This window comes from Channa argus, chromosome 5, assembly GCF_033026475.1.
Source record: "Channa argus isolate prfri chromosome 5, Channa argus male v1.0, whole genome shotgun sequence".
NCBI classification, from domain to species: Eukaryota; Metazoa; Chordata; class Actinopteri; order Anabantiformes; family Channidae; genus Channa; species Channa argus.
This window is the reverse complement of record NC_090201.1, coordinates 21,098,590-21,118,867: the sequence shown is the minus strand read 5'-3', so window position 1 is coordinate 21,118,867 and position 20,278 is coordinate 21,098,590. Positions and strand designations below refer to the sequence as shown.

The 20,278-nt window shown below is 39.7% G+C and overlaps 1 protein-coding gene across 2 annotated transcripts in view; it reads right to left on the bottom strand.

The window, feature by feature from the left end:
• Positions 1 to 18,289, bottom strand: part of slc12a5a (solute carrier family 12 member 5a) — a 134,304-nt gene extending 116,015 nt beyond the window's left edge. The window contains exon 1 of one of the 2 annotated variants that reach the window (XM_067503276.1): positions 17,924 to 18,289. In XM_067503276.1, the coding sequence (XP_067359377.1) occupies positions 17,924 to 18,083 (160 nt within the window). In that variant the 5' untranslated portion in view covers positions 18,084 to 18,289. The remainder of the gene's footprint in view (positions 1 to 17,923) is intronic. The other variant, XM_067503277.1, reaches the window with a different exon arrangement.
• Between the last annotated feature and the right edge of the window lie 1,989 nt (positions 18,290 to 20,278).

Here is a 20,278-nt window from a genome sequence, read left to right as displayed (position 1 = left end):
GTGAGATGATTCACTCTGGATTTCTCCCACATCTCGTCCTCTGCTGAGGAGAAGCCAAATCAGACCAGCAAATTCAGAGGGAATGGAACTGAACCCTAATAAGCCATCAAGAATTAATGAAATCTCCAGGAGATTCGGGGAAATTTTTTTTGAGTGTTTTAAATATCAAAATAGCACCACCTGTCACCTTTCTCTTATACTCACATCACTCAACACAGTCCCACTTTCAGCTTAGAAACCTTGCTCTGTAAAAAAAAAAAATCTATTTTAAATGGTTTCCTTGACTACGCCGCATCCTAGGCGCATCCATTAATAGCACACTGTGACGTTTAGGCTGGGTTCCTTCCTTGTATAATGAGAGAGAAAAGCCAAAAAGGAAGAAAACTCAAACCTACAGAGATTGTATTCCTCTACCCAAAGCATCTCAGAGAAGTGAAGAAACACAATGTTTCGCCTCCATAAGGACTACTGGGATTTAACTGTCCAAACCAGATTTAGGCTACCAAGACCTGTAGCCCCAGAGAAAGAGCAGTTTTATGTTGAATTCGCTGAAGCATTAAGAAAGAAAACCATTAATGGCGACACAGCTCCGGTGGCAGCACCCATAGAATTTACATTTGTGAAGTGGACCTGCCTTGGGGAATAATACAGGGTATGAGGAAAAGTAAGTGGAAAAGTGATAAATACACTCAGATCCACATCTGACTCAATAGACAGCAGTTTAGAGGTTCAATTGCTCTGGTTCAGTTCAGTTAGAGGTGTACACAAACAGCCTGGACAAGTGCAGACGGTCAATCTAAGCCTAATGCCTAAGGACAAGTCTTTACGCACTGCAACGCCTCGCCACCACTTTGCCACTTAAGGGGAAAAAAACAGGCAATTTTTCACTAATAGACACCTACACAGATGGTGAATGGTCAGGGGGACATGGAGAAAAATAAAAAATTAAAATTAAAAATTGTAAAAAAAAAAGAGAGCCAATATTAAAGAACAGGTAAATCTGAAATAATGGCTGAAATAGATTTTTAAACAGCAAATGAGGTAAACAATAGTTTAATTTAAGTAAAAATTAAAACAATATGCAAAGCTCACAAAAGTATGAAAAATATATTCATGTGTTTTTTAGCCTTTATATCTGTCATAAGAGCACGTTAACAAGGTGCTGCAATGTTTTGTACAATTCTAGACTTATGTATGGGCCTTCAAAAACCATCAGCACCCAATTGGAGATTTGCAGTCAGCTACGCAACATTGCATCTATTACACCAGCTTCCTTCGCGGGAGACAAAATCAATTTCAATTAAAACCAACACTGGCCAAGACAGGCCCCCACTTCTGAGCTGATAGAAGAGCAGAGATAGCAAGTGACAGCTTCAGCATTAGCTGCTGACAAGCACACAGGCCATGTATTCATTTGACCCAGAAGTAAAGAGTAGATGAACACTTGGACCTGCTCGACAATCCATTGTTCGATGATTACATAATCAATTTCCACATGGCCAACCTTTTGAGTTCTGTCTTGACTTCTTTTTTCTTTCTTGTAAATCACATCACTTTTAAAACATTTGGTGTTGTAGATCTAACTTTTTGTCCAATCTACATTCAATCAATAATGAGAAAGTGACATTTTTATTTATTTATTATCAATATTATTGTCATCATTCTTAAAAAATAAAATTCAAATATTTACAAAAGTATTCAGATCTTTAATTTGATAGTATGGGACCCAGTTTTAAGGACTGAACTCAGCTCAGCTTCTTTGCTCGATTCTGGCTGGCTTCCCCATCCCCGCTTTTTAAAAGCACCCTGCAATCATGATGCTACCACCATTGTGTTTTACCATAGGATATTACCCAGGTGATGAGTCAGGTAATGAGCAGTGCCTGGTTTACCAAGTGTTTGGAGTTCTGCCCAAAGAGTTCATTGTTGTCTCATTAGACCAGAAAATCTTATTTCCTCATTTTTTGAGTCTGTTCAGTGTAGTTTGACAAACTCCAAGCTGGCTGGTCTTTTTAGGTCCACCCACTTTCCCACAAAGGGCTGATTGATGGAGTGCTGTTGAGGTGTTCATCCTTATGGAACATTCTCCCATCATTGCAATGTCTGTTTGCAAAACGTGAAGAGGTTTGCATGTGGGTAACAAAAAGATACAATAATTTCTTTCTCTTTTGATCACATTTTTAGTTGACATTTAGAATTTGAGGCTGTGCTCAACTTCCTGCAGTCAGGAAAAGCTGTAACGCTCACAAAACAGAAGCACATCTACTCAACCGTGCATCACTCCATAACCTTGGATTACTGTTAGACCAAAGAGACAATGTATGTCTTATTTTACTTTTAGATTTGACCTCACTGACTGTTAAGCTTCAAAAAGACAGGATGTATGAATAATTTACAAGAAGAAACAGGACAACAACACTTAAATATACATCAACACAACCTTGTTTGTCAAGTATAATGGTGAATAACAAGTCTTGGTTATTAGTGTTGACTTGACTACAATTTGTGTACTTTTCAGTCAGTACAGATAATGTGTCACATATGTCATCAAACATCAGGTGGTAATCCATACAAACTGTGACAGGCCATTATACGGTCTTCAGGGTCGTGGGTGGCCATGTTGTCAGTCCTCTTTATGTCAAGTCCACAATCTCCTCCCACACTCGCACACTCGTGAGCAGATACAGACATACAGACACACACAAACAGACTTATGCATGCAAACACAGATTATTGTTCAGTGATGCAAATACACATATACACAAATATACCACCCCTCCAATCATGCAATCCCTGTCATTAATAAAGTATCTGTGCTTGGAGACAAGTTCAAGCATAAGAGACAAAAGCATTACGTAATACATGCATAGAATTATAAATCACAGGCTTGGCTTTGATTTTTCACAAGTGGGAACATTAGTCTTAAATAGCTTGAAATATAACAAGGAATGCTTTATAAGTTCACGCCGTCCAGTCCTGAATGCATCAGTGGAAAGGGAAGGCTAGCTAACTAAATCAAAGTGGGATTCTATATTAGACTTCCAGTATAGATGCACAGGCACTCTATGTTAAAATTCACAGTTATTTATGTTTTATTTTTTTCCACTTTCTAAATGAATTCTGTGTAATATTATTTCTATTCTTCCTAAAGAATGCATAACTGAAGTCCCACAACAATTATGTGCAAAGAAAGACATTAAAACGCAGTAAGAATTTAAGATAAGAATTAGTACAAATTGCAGCTAGATGTCAAAAGCTGCAGTGCACTCCAACAAAATGCTTATTCAGAGTTCCATAGTGCAAGAAAAATATAGGCCCCAGTTTCAAGTGCGATGGTCAGTCAGCAACATTAAGTCTATTCCTAGAGCAAGTGAAACTATAGTCAACTGAAACGGTCTAAACGTATTTCAAAATAAATAAATGCAAACCATCATTTTAGCATATAACATACTGCAGGTGCTGATGGATGATAGAATATTATACTTTAAGCATTATACTGAAATGGCTTAGAATAGAATACCGGATAGAAATCCCTCATCAAATACATGTTTAATTAGTGCTGGCAGATCCAGATTGACGGAGAGCTGGTGTGGACTGATGCTCTGACACAATGCCAGTTATCTCTTACAATGCCTTTTCTGGTAAGTAAGGCGAATAGGTTTCCAAAAATGTTATCCTCCTGAAATCTATAAAGTGTCTTTATTTGCCCCCTAAAATCAGAGAGCAATCCATCACGAAAATTGAAGAGGTGGTTGCCTTGCAACTATCTGAGAAGGCTGTGGTGTGTGCATATGGAAATCTGTAAGTCTTCTTAGTAGGAATGAGGGCAAAGGATTTTGTTTGTGCCTTTTATTTCAAATCTTGTGCAGCTTTTTGATATGGAAATGTTTGAGGTTATTGCTCGGCTCATTCTCAAGGCTTTGTCTCTCCCTCTCGATAAGCCTTGAGAGAGTAAGAAAGTGAAAGAGATAGGAAGTTGGGGATGAAATAAGAAAGACAGTAGAATGTGTGTGTGTGTGCCCATGTGTGTTGTGTGTGTGCATAGGTGTAGGTGTGAGAGAGAGAGAGAGAGAGAGAGAGAGAGAGAGAGAGAGAGAGAGAGAGAGAGAGAGAGAGAGAGAGAGAGAGAGAGAGAGAGAGAGAGAGAGAGAGAGAGAGAGAGAGAGAGAGAGAGAGAGAGAGAGAGAGAGAGAGAGAGAGAGAGAGAGAGAGAGAGAGAGAGAGAGAGAGAGAGAGAGAGAGAGAGAGAGAGAGACCTCGTTTGCCAAGGCTGTTGTGTCTCCAATGTGGTGGTGGAGCCACTGCAATGCACCAAAACCAAGGGGAGAGAGGGTGGAAGAGTGAGGGGGTGGGCAGAGAGAAAAAGAGAAAAAGAAAGAAAGAGAGAGAGAGAAAGAGAGAGGACAGGAAAGAGGGGGAGTCACAAATATATAGGGGGCAACAGCAATAGTAAAATGAGACATTATCAAAAGGGTGAAAGAGAACAGCAAGTATCACACAGAGGTGGACAGAGAGAACACAAGCAAACCTGGAGTGCGATGGAGTGTGTGTGTGTGTGTGAGACTCTCAATAAACCTATTAGCCATCAATCTAGCTTTAGCGCACGCTGCTGACAATTGGGTTGGGAGGTGGGAAGCGAGAAGGGAGGGGGTGGGTAATGGCTAAAATCTAAGATGTCAGGATAACACTTTCCCTTTCACCTTGATATTAACAGAGACAATCCTGATGTTTACTGCTACAAGCAGCACATCAGTATGCTCTTTGACTGCACACACAAAATACAAGCAGTGCAGTTTACCCATCATACTGTCCACACACCATTAATAAAGCAAGTCAGCCAAACACCCATTTACACACTGGTGATTTCTGCCATTCATTCAGCCGGCCAAGCAAAGTCAGAGAATATGGGTGCGGGTAAAAAAAAAAAAAAAAGTTGACATGTAAAAATGATTGAGTTGGTGTTAACTACACATCAGGTGGAAATGTGGTAAGGATAGATCATGCTCACAGAAAAGCTGTAATGTCTGCAGTTTACCTGGCTGACAACAAGCAACCGGCGAGAAAAATAAATGACTGCGGACAGAGAGTCTCATAATGTGCCTTCTTCAGGTACTTGTCATTACAGCAACTCCAGTACTAGTCGGCTTTGGCGGAAAGATAAAGGGAAGGTCACAGAAATGTGAAAAGGAAAGGTGAGAAAAAGAGCAGATGCCAGCAAGTAAAAGAAAGACAGGGGATTACTGGGTGGTGTCATGACTCGATCTATTCCTACAGCAGTTGTAGGGCTGATTCCCAAAATGGATAGTTGCCACGTCTCTAAATAAACTCAGTGCACTTGTAGAAAATGGCACTGATGAACAGAGGGCAGGGCAAAATAAGTCGCATATTGCTTTTCCCACAGAAAGAAGCAAACAAACAGTGATACAGTGGCAGTGCAAAACATTAAGACTGCTGGGACAATAATTTAAATAATCAATGTTAAAACATTTTTAAGAAGAATTTAACATTTCAATGAGCATTTAACCGTAAATGCCAAAACTTTGGTAGTAAAAAGTAAAAAAAAAAAAAAAAATTCATCACACTATTTAAAAAACCTTTTCAAAAAATGTTTTATTTGACTGACAGGTAAAAAGCTGAAGTTAACTTTGATGTTATAAAAAGATGACGCATTTGCAAATATTTACTTTTAAGAAGGTGTCATTTGTGACAATTTAGGGCATTTTTTCACTGAGAACAGTATGGCCAGTCTTCAGTGCTGGTGTGTAACAAAATATGTCAAAAACAGATGTGTTTCAGTTCATTTCTGGAATAAGCTTGAAGATGACTTGACAATATGACTCACTTGTTAACTTAATATTACAATGTTGTCTAGATTGATATAGGATATAAATGAAAGAGATTATGTATTATTATTAATAACAGCAACAACAAGTACACCAACATCAACAGCCCAAACTGAGCAACCATCCCACTAACAACCCAACAATGTGCTAAATCCACAGCAGGTTAGAAGCTTCTTGTTGTTGAGATATGATGTTTATAAGATGCAGAGGCTGCAAACCATTATAACAGCAGTTGGTCATTACTGCCTCTAGTCCTAGTTATTTTTGGCTTTAATTTTATTTACAATATCTTACCATATCGTTCTTGGCATTCTACTTGGTTAACTATTATGTTTCTATTGCCAAAATGTCAAAATTGCCATCTGAACTCAACTAGGCACAAATAACCTGTTTATTCTGTTGTCATGTATCTTAGTGCTGCTCAAGTCAAAAAGAAAACCAAAAGCACAATGCATTTCAAGTCACGCCGATATCTTTTTAACCCAGATGTTGAAGTGAGCAGCTGAAGGCAGAATCACTGTGAGCAAAGCAATTTAAGAAAGGTGCTTCAGGTAAAAATAAAAGCAAATGCTTGTAAGATGCCACCGATGTGGTACTGTTTACAGTTCTTCTCATTTGCTTCTTGTGTCCGCTCTGAAGTCACATTTTCAAAACAGGCTGAAACAAAAGCTCACTGCCCAAAGTAACACGTTTTGTTTGCAAAATGCTCTTACTCTAATAAAACATTAAAAACACCACAACTAGTCAAACTTTTATACTCCTTCAAACACTACATAACAGACAACAAAATACAAATATCAATATTCCGATGTCCCATGGTGACTTTACAAGAGATAACAAACCTTGGTGCACTCTGCATCTGCACATTTTTAGAATGGCCTGTTGAACTTCTGGAAAAAAGAAAAGGTTTTCTTGATTGAGTCCTGTGTGCAGCTATTCCTGCATCCAAATATCTTCGGCATGCAGGGCCTACAGTGAGGGTCTAGACTGGACCAATTCAGAAACTCAACACGACATAGCATGTGTACTGTATTCTTTCTTTAAATAAGGAAACAAACAAAAAAATAATCCTGAAAAGATTTCTTACTGTACTGTATGTTTGAGATTGAATTTCCCCCCAATACAGTTCAAAAACTGAAAAGCTGAACACTGTAAATACTACTGCAAAAATACAGAAAAGTAAATTGTAAGTTTTTGATGCAGATTTGCAAATAGCAGCAAAGAGGTGGCATCTTTTATATTTAAGGGCTGATCACTAATTGAAGAATTTTGTTCATGGGGCTGCATATATTTACATTAGGGATTCAATAGCTGAGAACATGCGTATTCCTTTTGTTTACACAGTCAATACAACACAGTTTGGATCACTGAATGGCCGTGTATTTTGACTGTGCGAACGCATTTGCATGAGAAGACTTGTGCTGCGGTAGAAAGATGTTGATGAAGATCAATTGGTCCCAGTTTCATTAGACACATCTTAGCAGTCGAGAAAAATTGTAACATGTAAGTGACAGTTCCTAACAAAACAATTAAAAATAAAGTTATTAAACAGATCAAAAGTTGATTTATGCAATTGAACGCCTACTACTCATTCCATTCAATTCAACTTAACTTTATTTATATAGTGCAATGTCATCTAACTTTACAAAGTCTAGAATATACAGGTATGTAGAGGCGAGCCAACAATTCCCCCTTGAGGCAACAATGGAGAGGAAAAACTCCATTTACTGGAAGAAACCTCCAGCAGAACCAGGCTCAGGGTGGGCGGGGAGGTCATCTGCCTTGACCGGTTGGGGTGTGTGGAAAGCGGAGAAAGAAAAGAGCAACAAAAAGCAACCATAAAACATTGGGCAGGTTGGTAGGACCAGTATTCCTTTTAAATACTCAACATATTTAAATTCTATTAATATTATCTTAATAGTTGGGATGCAGGTTCAATAATTATATTTCTTATTGTGAATCATTAAATTAATGTTAGCAAGGGTTCATGTATAATTAGACAGCATCAAAGTGCCTTCATACAATCATATTGTGATTTAGTATGGTTTTGTATATTGTATTATTTTATGCATTTTATTATATTTGTAAAGAATAATTCTACAGTCTTTTTCCTTTTTCTTTGGTTTGGAATACAGGTGTGATCCACGGTAGACCAAATGTTATTTAAAGAAATAAAAAAATAACAAATTGTAACCAAAAAGTCAAATAGTTTTATGTTGAGACAGGGGTCCTGTAGCCTTAATAGTAAAGAGCCTGTTAACATTGCTTTTATGCTAAACAATTTTAAATGTCGCATAAATGATTCAGAACTCTGCTGCTCGAGTCCTGACAAGGACCAAAAGGACAGAACATTTTGCACCTGTTTTAAGTCATTCCCTGGTTGCCTGTCAGCTTTCGTAGTGATGTTAAACTTCTTTTACTTGTTTTGAAAGCACTTTATGGTCGTGCACCAGCCTACCTGTCTGACATGCCAAAGTGCAGGACAAACGGCTCCAAGCTGTTGGAACAATCTGCACGCACTATTAAGACAATGAGAAATATTTGGAAATCTCTTGTCCCCTTGCAGGCATTGTAGCACAGGGCAATGAATGGTAATGGTGATGGAGAGTGTCGACCCCCAATCAACTGTAATGCACTGACAAAACCCAGCAATATGTGCACATGTGGCTAGGGTCCATCCTTCTCCCTCTTCCTGCCCCGGCACCATGGCAACATGCCTGCTAGCCAGCTGGCCAAAACACATTAAAATTCTCAACACAAATTTTAAATACAGGGCATATAATTCAAATTAATTTAGCTAGTGGCACAGTGCTTACATCATATGTCTTCTTTTTTACAGTTCACCTTTTCAAAACTCAAAATATGCCCCCACACCAGACGCGGCCCAAATTCTTTCCTAGCCAGAGCAAGAGAGTAGCAGAGGGAAAATGAATGGAGTGCAGCAGTCCTCAGGGACAAGAAGGTCTGGTATAATTCCTGAATACCAGCCCAACCCCATGGGGATCCATGACCTGCATCTCTGGCCGGCTGCTCTCTGCCTCCATTGCCTCAGTGCATGATGTGTGTATTGCTTTCCAAATCAGGCCAAAATAACACACATGCACCACAGTCATGTGTACCTATTACATTATGGTGACAGTTCTTTATTATGGCAACCAATGTTAGTTTTAATAGGTCAGTGGGATGATTTATCAGTCACTGTTCTTTGGAAACGTAGTTGATATTAGCATATTTTTGGTGGGAAAAATGACCACAAACTTGGCTACACAACAATGTTTAATGCTTTTATTTTCACCCTGGTTTCAGCTTTTAAAGGTGAGCAGAAGAGTCGTGAGAAACTTGGCTGCCCACAAATCCTGGTTGTGTTGGGCTGAGAAAGGGCAGATCCCACATGACTAACAAATACATTCAGAGTGATGAAACTAAGTGCAACACCACTATACGTGCACTGTGACACATGCAATGCAAAAATAAAATGCACGAAACAGAGAAAGAACTGAGGCAAAGAATGTTGGATCATTTCAGTATTGGTGGACAAATTTTCCTTAGCAGTTAGGCTTTTTTTTATTACTCAGTTAATCAGGAAATGACAAAAAAGTGTTAATAAGAATTCCCCAGATTTCAAGCTGACACATTTAAATTGCTTTGTCCAACAGTCTCAAACTAAGACATAATCCATTTATTATCATAGTCAACCAAATAAACAGAACATATTTCCATTTTAGTGGATGAAACCTTGCACTTTGCTGGTTTGGCATTTTACTGGTACTTTAAATGTTCGCTTATTGTTTTTTTGTTTATTAACTAATCAAATAATTCATTAATGGTTTCAGCTTGAGTAAATGTTATGATAAATAGAGTATGCATGCCCTAGTTACAGGCATCCCCCACAATTACAGGAAATATTCACACCTCTTCTCACATTAGAAAAACATCTGAAGACAACAAAAATTCACCTGACGTTTCTGTGCACGTCCTTCATGAGGACCGTTTGGACCATTCTTTACAGGATGTTGTAAGTGAGACTGACATGCCGAATCAGTGCAGGGATGTGTTCTTTCCTTTAATTGAGATTTCCAGCATCTCCACAAATTCCCTTCAGGCAGAAGGATGCGGTAGAAAAACATGATATGAGAGAAGGATCAGGAACCCAGTGAATTACACAACAGTGTGTGTTGTACGTGTGTGCGACACATGTTAAGCATGCAGGTTCTCATTATGTGAGAACACAAACACTAAAGAAATCTCAAGTTTAGAAGACGTGGAGCAGCCCGTGTGCCGCACAAAGTGCCATGACTGTTCGACTTGCAGGATGTGTGAACCTGTGATGGATGTGTCATTGTTGCGTGGTACAGAAAAATGTTCTACCTCTCTCCACTGATGTTTCCTTTCCTTCCTTCTCCCCGTTTCAACCCTCGTTAGTGTCACTGAGGTCTGCCCCGCAGCCTGCCTGCATGTGAGGAGGGTTTTGTCACTTTCTATCAAATGGTCCCAATCCCCACCACATACACCTCCCTCTGTTTGCAGACCTTGTTACATAATAGCACAAGGATTTCTGGGCTAAGGGAGGCTTACTCCCCCTCTTGTGCTGCTCCCTTTTTTCTCTCCTCTCTCTTTCGTCTTCTCCCATACTCACACAAAAGCGTGTGCGTCCACACACGCACACACACACAAACACACACACACACACTCCTCGCTTGCCATATGCTTAACATGCACCTTCTGTCACACAAACGTACAACACAGACTGTTGTGTAATTCACTGGGTTCCTGATCCTTCTCTCATATCATGTTTTTCCACCACATCCATTCGACTGAATATCTGGAGATGCTGGAAATCTCAATTAAAGGAAAGAACACAACTGCCCCCTGTTGTCTCTTTATTGCAGAGCAATTTCTTATATTTAGCTATCCAATTCATATGTACTATTTTATACATTATGTGCATGTAAAAAGTTAAGTAAAGTAAAACCTGTACATTAGCATCAATATTTGGCTTAGGTTTAGATTTTTGTATAAGATACCCTGAGCACTCAGCACTTACACATACATCATCAGTAATCAGCCTTCTGTGTCTACTATTAAAACATCAGTTAGGCTGCCCTCTGCTGTCAGGTCAATGTCACAACACTTCTGTCCAGCCACATTATGCAATTTGGTTAAGCTCTTTTGAAATTAGATAGGGACTGGAAATACATAGGTAATGGTGTCAGCTGTATTGATCTACAGTAAACTGTACTGATGGTTCTCTCTTTGACAGAAAAAGGAGCAGGGCGATTGATAGTGCTGAAGCTATGGCATTTAATGGCTGGCTAGATTACAAATCAATGGCTCTTCTGGGGAAGATATTTAGCCATTTAATGGCATTACAGCAGGAGCAGGACAGATGACCAGGATGACATAGAAAGGTAAGTGGAAGATTAATGTTTTCCTGGTCTACGCTAATGTAAACAGTGGCATCAGAAAGAATTCACATATACCTTCCCACTTTATTGTGCTGTAGACATGTTTTTCTCTATCCATCTACCCTCAGTGACCCATGAGTAAAATCCATGTTTTCGCTGGACCACACAAGGACTTCAGAGCCTTGTCCCAAAGACACTGTAGCATCATCTTGTCTGTATTCTATAAGTTATTGATGTGCTTAAATTATTGTCCCAAGTCTCATGTGAAGGTCCTCTCTGTTTTTTCACCTGCCTTCATTTCTGACCGTACCCTTGTTTCTGCCACTGAATAGCCTTGTAAGATAGCCTTGCAGATACTACATGCTGTAGTATGCCCTAATGCACACGCTTCAGATAAAGGAACAGTATAGAGCATGCAGTCCGCTCAGTGAATTTTATAGAAAGAAATTGAAACACAATCAGCATATTAAATCAGGACTGGAAAATCGCTCTTAAAATAAACATCACAATTTGATTATTTTGCCAAAGCTTTTTAGCCTCAATAAAAATGCAGAGACATTTATGTACTGTGTAGAAGTGAGACACAAAATGTAAGTGAACAACACTAGTATAAACTAGGATACATAATTAAAAGAAGGACCAGATGAAGACAAACTAATCATAGGAAGAGCACCATGTAATAATAATGCATTTATTCATAATGTCCCTACAGATCTGTGTTGCAACCGTGCCGTTGCAGATGTGCAGAGATTGTACACTCCGTCAGTCAAGGTTACAAAACTGGCTTGTAACTGACCCGGGCTCAGATTTCCAACCCAGCTCTGAATGTGGTTAGCAAGGATTCAAGGCAATAGCATGAAATTCTAACTCTCAAGCAGGATGACAAGCAAAAACAGCACCTTGAACACACGTCCTTGGACTAAATGTTTGGGTGATTACTTTTGTTCTTACCAGACTACAATAGCACACTCTATTGGTCTTATGGTTTTGCATCCCAGAGGTTTTATATTTCTTTGTAATCAGCAGACTAAATATACTCAACTCTTTATCAGGGAGGACGTTAACTTTTCAATAACAATTACTACAGATAGTAATACAAAACTAGCTCATATTAGACTAAATGTCAAAGCCATTTAAGAGGATGTGGCAGATACAGAAGAGCTCTGTCAAGAAGCACTTTGACATGTGTACTTCTAAGGCAGCTCCTAATAAACCACATGACTTGGAGCTACATTACATGCAAAATCTCTAAAAACATCAGTACTGGATTCTTGTAGCAAGGTTTACAATGTTGCATTTCAACGCTGCTTTCCATTAAATAATGACTTTTCTAGCTCTCATTTAATTTCAGTGATAAAGACAATGTAGCCGTTATCCAAACAAAATCTCACATCTATTCTATTTGTGTAGAAACAGATGGCCCACAAAAACTAATATAAGGCAGTTATAAATATGAGTATCACATTTCTCGCTCGTGATACGCTGTGACTACAGTGCTTTTAAAGGGTGGGTAAATATTCAATAAAATTCAGAAGCAAGTTCCCAACCTTGAAGTAATTACAAAAACTACTATATTTATCTTACCACAGGAGTCATCCACGATTGGCCTTGGACAAGACTCACTTTAACAGTATATCGAGGAGGTTGGCTATTCGTTACATGACATTTATGACTGAATTTGAGTGAAGACCAAAAATTATGTCTGTAGACAGTCCCTATTTTTCTTTTATTATGAGTGGCCACAATCCTCGACAAGTGAATGCATCCTACCAAATAGAATAGTTTTGCCTGTGCAGCAACAGCTTGAAACATATCTTTGAGTGAAATAAGAATTTTACTCAGTCCCACATTCTGTACAAAATCAGTTCTGCATAAATCATTCATCAAAGCTGACAATAGTCCCCAATAAAACCTTTGCAAATATTTATAGTGCCTAGTAACTTAGTAAGTCTCATTTTTAATGTACTATAAGTAGTTGGGGGCGGCTGTGGCGCAGGAGATAGAGCGGCCGTCCATGAATCCCGCAGTTGTTGGTTTGATCCCCGGCTCCTCTGGTCACAAAGTGTCCTTGAGCAAGACACTGAAGCTCCCTCATCGGTGTGTGAGTGATGCGAGTGTGAACTGGTGAATGAGAAGCATCCTTGTACTCTCTCTCTGAATATATGCAGCACTTATACAAACGATTGTGGACATACTGTGGCCCCACTAAAAATTCACATTTAATCCGTCAAACACATTTTGCACATCCTTATGAATTTGACACTTGAAGAATTACCTTATGTAAATTCTATATAGCATATTCTTGATAAAGCAATTCTTCATTTAGAGGTAATCAATGGGAAACCTGCTGATCGTGATTAAGAGTGTCTATGTATAGTGTCTGGTCAATGTCCACAGAAGTGCACAGTTATCCTAAATGATTAAATATAGCTTTTTTAATCCACTTCTTAAATTAAGAACTGACATGACCAGATAATCATATTCAGCATTAGAACATCGAGCATAACTTATTTGATAGTGGAACGATTTAGCAACCTACAAAGAACAGGGCCCTGCTCTGCATTTGGTTTGATAGAGACAGGCAGTATAAACAAGATGACACCAAGCTGAACACAGAGTAATCACAGTGAAAAGTGGGGATCTGCCGTGGGGAGATACCGACTTCTGTTAAGCTACAATTCCATTTGTTCCGAGATGTACACAGAGATAGTTTTGCATATAAATTTAGAATATTACTTTTTAGAGCTGACGCATACTAAGTAGCAAAAACACAATATCAAGCATAAATATGAAAAAGAAAAAAAAAAATCTCTGGTGTGCTATTGTGGGGATTATGGTTGTGTCATTCTCTTCTGGACTGAATTTGCCTAGAATGAAACACAACATCCTGACAAAGAACCTCAATCAAGTCTGACTCTCTCCAGTACACTATCCAAACCTCTGATAATAGGTGGGTTGTTAATGTCAATTTAGATTTTTAGTTTTAAGCCAATCTGCTAAAATAGTTAGTCATTACAAAAATAAAACTAAACCATATAAAAAAAAAATACATAGTCATCATGCTAAAATATAAAACAGGCTTTTAGCAATTACAGCTTGGCCCAGAACCACAAAAAACCTGTTAAGGAGCTGCATCAATCATACAATGCGTTATGAAACAGACCACTACAACTCACCTCAAAATAGTTCAGCTATACAGAGGCCAAACAAAGCAATGGATTTGAGCACATTACCTCCTTCCATACGCCTGTTTAATATTTTTGCAGAAAATATTAAACAGAATCAAATGACACTTGAATGGCTTGACTCTGTATTAGTCTTGTGCTCTACATATGGTTTTAACAACTTTCATCTTATTTTTTTGCATTTACAGCATGATGATTTCTGGGCTTTATTCTCACTAATCTCATTTCTACTGGGATTTGTTTGAACATTTTTTGTTCACTTGCTTGTTTGTGCAAATTACTTATATACCCTCAATATTACCTGCCTCGCCAGCACCAATTACCCAAGATACAAAACTAGATACTGCCCGGTGATAACAGTGGGGAATTTAAAAACTAAAAAGCCAGACATTTCCCTCTGGAGCTGTAGATAGACCAGAAAGGGCACTTAATAGTGGACTTGCAGTAATCAGGTGGACAAGATTCAAAATGAATGGTAATGTCTGTGGTGCTGGGTGGCAGACAAATCTTTCGGTTTGCTGACATCGTAAGTATTTAACTAAAATAAACTATAAAAGAATAAATAAGACATGCTGAGTTTACAGATCACTATCCAGGTGCTACATGGTCCTAGTTTAAATGCAAATTCACTTTAACTCAGGACACTGCAATTTGCCCATTTCTACACTGTTCCTCTGAATTACAAGCGATACACCAGTAAATCTCTTGGTGAAGCTTCTGAAAAAAGCTTCACAGCTTCACTATGTTGCTGGCTGAACCCATCTGCAGCCCATTCCTCTGAGCCCAACCGATCTAACTAAGACGTATCTCTTTACACTGCTGCAAGGTCAAGGGCAGAAAGGGTACTTGTCAGCCAGACAAGGATATTCATCCCTGCTACAGTCAGTCATCATCAGCCACATTGGCTGGCTCAGCTGACTGAGCTCACACTCACAAATAGATCGATAGAAACAAGATCACGAGTTTAAGCCGAGGGAAAGGAATTAAGATACTGCTCCTGTCCACCAGCTAAAATATGAACAATTTTGAATGGCAGATCTTGCATTTTTTTTATGCAGCAAATATTACAACCTGATTACACTGGCAGATTAAGACACATTCTGTTGTTTTCTACACACCTTCTCCAATTTATATTCAAACAAAAGTTTCAGTTGACCCAACTCATACACACACAGATAAGGTGGAAGGGTTTTGATACTATCTTTACTGTAAACCCTACTATTCACTAGCGCTGCAACAAGTATAACCAAAAAAACTTGGTGTGTGATTGCTCATTTAGGTCATTTTTTGTAAGTGAAAATACTCTTTGAGTTCAGCTTCTTAAAATTGAATATTTTATATTTTCCATTTCACTTTAATAAAAGTTAAAGAAAAACTCATTTTGGATCTTTTGCCACATAAAACAAGGAATCTGTCACCTTTAGTTAAGGGAAATTCTACATCTTTAGCATTGTCCTGAAAAAAACTATATTAAAAAAAAAGCTCATATGGAGACGTTACACATTAGCCTTAAACATAGTCATCTATACTTTATTAGTTTATTCTGTCACATCGCATCCAAACCACGCAGAACAAAATACAGGATATAGCAAATATAATAACCATCTCAGCAAGTGATTTCATAATGGTACTTGGTTGATCTGAAGTGTTTTCACCCCACTGCAAGACCATTTGTGAGGCAACTCTGCTGAAAATGTACTCTGTCACTATGGCAACCAGCAAAGTCGATGTAGCGACACCAGTCTCCGCAAGACTGCAGCTCAGCAAGACCACGGCATATACAAAATGAGAGGGAAGTCTTTTAATGAAGCATTCCGTCTCTTAAGGGAAACACAAGGAGATAGTGAGATTTGTTCCTACCGCCCTATGCAGCCATTCTCTGTCCCAGGGAAAGACTGATACACACTGGGGCATAAGTGGAGAAATGCTGAGGAGGCATTTCTCTGTTAATTCACCTGCACAAGAGGAGAAAGTGCCATACTTTGAACCTTCAATCTGTAGCCATACATAGGAATGAACTGCAAAGCCGGGATGGTAATTTAAACCTTTTATTCCTCACCTCAGCGGCCAGCTGGTGTAATGGGAGAAATCTGTCAGCAGAAATGAACGTTAACACAGCAGGAATGATGTCAATGCAAGGGGAGGACTGGTAATATGCGCAGTGAGAAGAAGTATATACCATAAAGTGTAGGGCCTGAGCCCAGAGATTAGCATAAATTATAATCAAATTCCAGCAATATTGGCCAGAGCTTTTGATCAATAAAGCAGGAATTTAACTAAATGCCTAAGTAAGGCCATGGTATTACAGTACACATTAGAGCAACGAACAGAAACTAAAGAGCTGCAAGTCTAGAGCTACAATAAAGGCAGTTACGGGACTCATGGGAATCTGGCCAATTAATTTGAAAAGTCATTAATGGAGCAGCCTTCATAGTTAAAGTAGTAGAAAATGTATTTGCTGATAAACCTGCCTTTGCACTTGACTGGAACTGAATGACTGCACTTTATATAATGCTAACTGAAAAGTCTTTCATTGCTGGTCCAATGGGAAATTCTGTGACCATTGGTTCTGCCTTGCTGCATTCAGACAATGACTGACAGGACCTTGAGTTTTTCCCATCAAGTGCCCTGGTGACAGGACTGATCGACAGTGGCAGGGGTCTCGAGGAGAGAGAGAGGGCTGGGACTGGGGGGACAAAGGAGGAAATTGAAAGAGCTGTAGAGCTGAAAACCTGAGTAAATTTTGTTCACCCCTGATCAAATTCTCTTCGTATGACGTACTAGAATTGTCCTGGGTGTTAAATCCACTGATCGTGCGCCAGTTCTTGGGGTACATCTTAGACAAAGACGTGACGGCTAAATAACCCATTCTGCAAGCTGTCATCTAGTAAAATCTTTTGTTAGTTGAGTATATCTAACCCAAGCCCCAAGAATGAGCACTTGACACGGACATCTCCTTTCCAGGGAGGCCAGTAGTTTCCCTGCTCACCTGCTGCGAGCAGCAAGTGTACAAGACATTGTGCCTAATTAAGGGTCACACAAAGTAATGTTTTTCAGATGAAGAGCGGTTGGTGAGGAGACTATAACAAAGAGGATAAACTGACGCCATTGACTGCGAGCCGTGGTGACTTGTGCGGTAAAAATACATTTGAACGCATGCAACAGTAGAAGCAACATGTCTGTCATACAGAATTAGCAGACCACATAAAATCAAAGCGAAACCACTACCAACAAATGATGTGCATGCAGCCTCTAAGAGTATTCTGCGCAGTGCACCTGTAACAATCCAAATATGATGTAAAAAGGGGAACGTGCACGTTTGGCAGTGCATTGTCCGTCGCTGGCCACACCGTGCCCTGCGAAGCTATTCAGTATTCAAGTCACACACAGACAATGTGGAAGAGCAGTCAAGCATCAGAACCGCTAGCATGTAGGCTTTAGCTAACAAACAGCGTTAGGATGAATGAAGCCGGCATGAGTGTCTCTCTACCTTTTAGCACCACCACCACCTCGGCGCCCGCAGAATCTGTCCCCTCCGCTCCGCTTCTGGTCGGGGGGTCGTCTCCCTCAAACAGCTGGTTCACCTCCCCCTGGATGTCTGAGGGGCGCCGATCGCCGTCGCTCTTGGAGACGGTGAACCTCTGGCTCATGGTTGTCGCCGGTGAGACAAGCGACGGGTCTCCTTGTCACGGTGCGCGGAGACGTGGACTGGAAGATTTAAAAGAGAAAATAGCGAAAGGGGCTCTTTTTCTTTCGTGTCCGGCTTCTCCGCCGGGGAACTTTAGGTCCGACTACGCTGTCCTGCGCGAACAACCGCTCTCTGTCAGGTAATTAGATGTGTAATACGGAGTGGACCCGTCACATCAACCGGTGTCTGCTGGCCGCCGCGCCCCTGGGTCCTAAAGCCGATCGCCGGGGGCTGTTGCGCGGTTTCAAAGACAACAAACAGAGTCACAGTCATGCGCTTTACAAAAGACGAGTACACGGGAAAGTGCATTGTAGTAACTATTTTCACATATCATTATTCTTGTCTTTTAATTATAAGATTAAAAACAGTGCGGGTTTTCTGAGCTGGCGTTGCTAGGCAACCCTAGAACAAGCTAAAGATAAAGCGTCAGTTACTCAAACAGCTGCTATCGAGCCACTGCAAAGTTTGCTACCAGTTTGCTGTTAGTTTACGTTTTGAAACACAAAGAGGGAACAAGTATATGTAAAATATAAATCACAATCTACGAAAAGCAACTGGGTTGTAATTTCCCACCCCAGAAATCCAGGGGCTACTAATGGTGCGTTCAATTTTACTCGGAAGTCTGAAATTCAGAGGCTGTGTCCAAAATCACCCCCTACTCACTCATTCCCTACCCCCTATATAATGTATACTGAGTAGTTCACTCAATAGTGAGTAGTCAATTGACATTTAGGACAATTAAACAGCAGTTTGAGCCGTGCAATGTTAATTTTCTCATCTTTAAAATGGGGAGCATTGTTAGCAGAAAGCAGTGTATATTGTATTGTGGGATAGTTTGAGTACGCTATATAGTGGATAGATTTATACACTTTACACACATTCGGACACAATTGGCAAATACACAACTTTTTTTTTTGTCTTTTCAGTTTATCCTGTGAGTTCAGGGTCGCCACAGCAGATCTTGTCCGCATGTTGATTTGCCCTTCCTGACGCAACCCTTCGCAATTTCTACCGGGCTTGGACCGGCACTGCACAGCTCGGGACGGGAATGGGGTCTTAGGGGATCTCTTTAAAAAAACAAAACAAAAAAAATCCTTTCTGCTCTTTTTTGCCATTTCATCTCGTGAACTGTGAACACTTTTCTGATAGGACTTTGCTTTGATGTTTTCTCCTTGACTTAAATTTTTGTTGCCTTGTATCTCACTTGTAAGTCGCTATGGATAAAAGCGTCTGCTAAATGACTAAATCTAAATGGAAATGGAAATGCAGTGTCTTGCCCAGACACACTTCGACATATAGCTGGGACCGGGGATTGAACCACTGATGTGAATAACGGCCTTACCAACTGAGCTACAGCTGCCCCTTTTGGCAAATACACAATAAGTTTCAGTCAGAAATTTCAAATAAGGCCTCCTTAAATCGAGTCTCTTGGAAAGTCAAATGAATCTCAACAACTCATCTTCAAAATCCAATATGGATGATCCATTTGCAGCGTTATTAGCTTATTTGTGTTTGTTCCCTTTTTTGTCTCAGTCATACACATAGTACTGTCCAACGTCTACCTGTGGATATGTAGCTGCAGCATTATAATTCACAAAAATAGCATAGTGGATTTTTATAACTGGTGTTGCCAACCTGGCTAGAACTGGTATTTTTACAATACCAGCTGGTCAACTTGAACACAGTCAGTTCAGGTGTGACGTCATAACGAAGTCTGACTCCAACTTCTTAGGTAAAGAGAACACACCATAAGCCCCGGTTTGGTCTGTTGTGGCAGTTTCCAGGCAGGCTATTCAAACACCAACCTGAAATATTAACATTCTGTGTATTATTCTTACAAGCCCTGGCAGACTCAAGGTGATCGGGATGGGAAACAGCTTCATCTGCTTCCCAGAGGGACAACCAAACACCGGAATAGTACCCTCTAAATTGCCCCCGCAGTATAGCAAACATGACAAATTGCCATACAAGTTGTCCTTAAAGTTATTAAATGTGACTGGGACTGACCCCACAGTAAGGTAAATATAATGAAGCAATGTAGACTTTTAACCAATCATGTATTGTTGTTCTCTGCTGATATCGAGTGCCTGTTAAAGTTTTTTTCCCCTGCCCCTTAAACAGTCTGTATGCACCACTGTTGCAAGCATCAAACATATA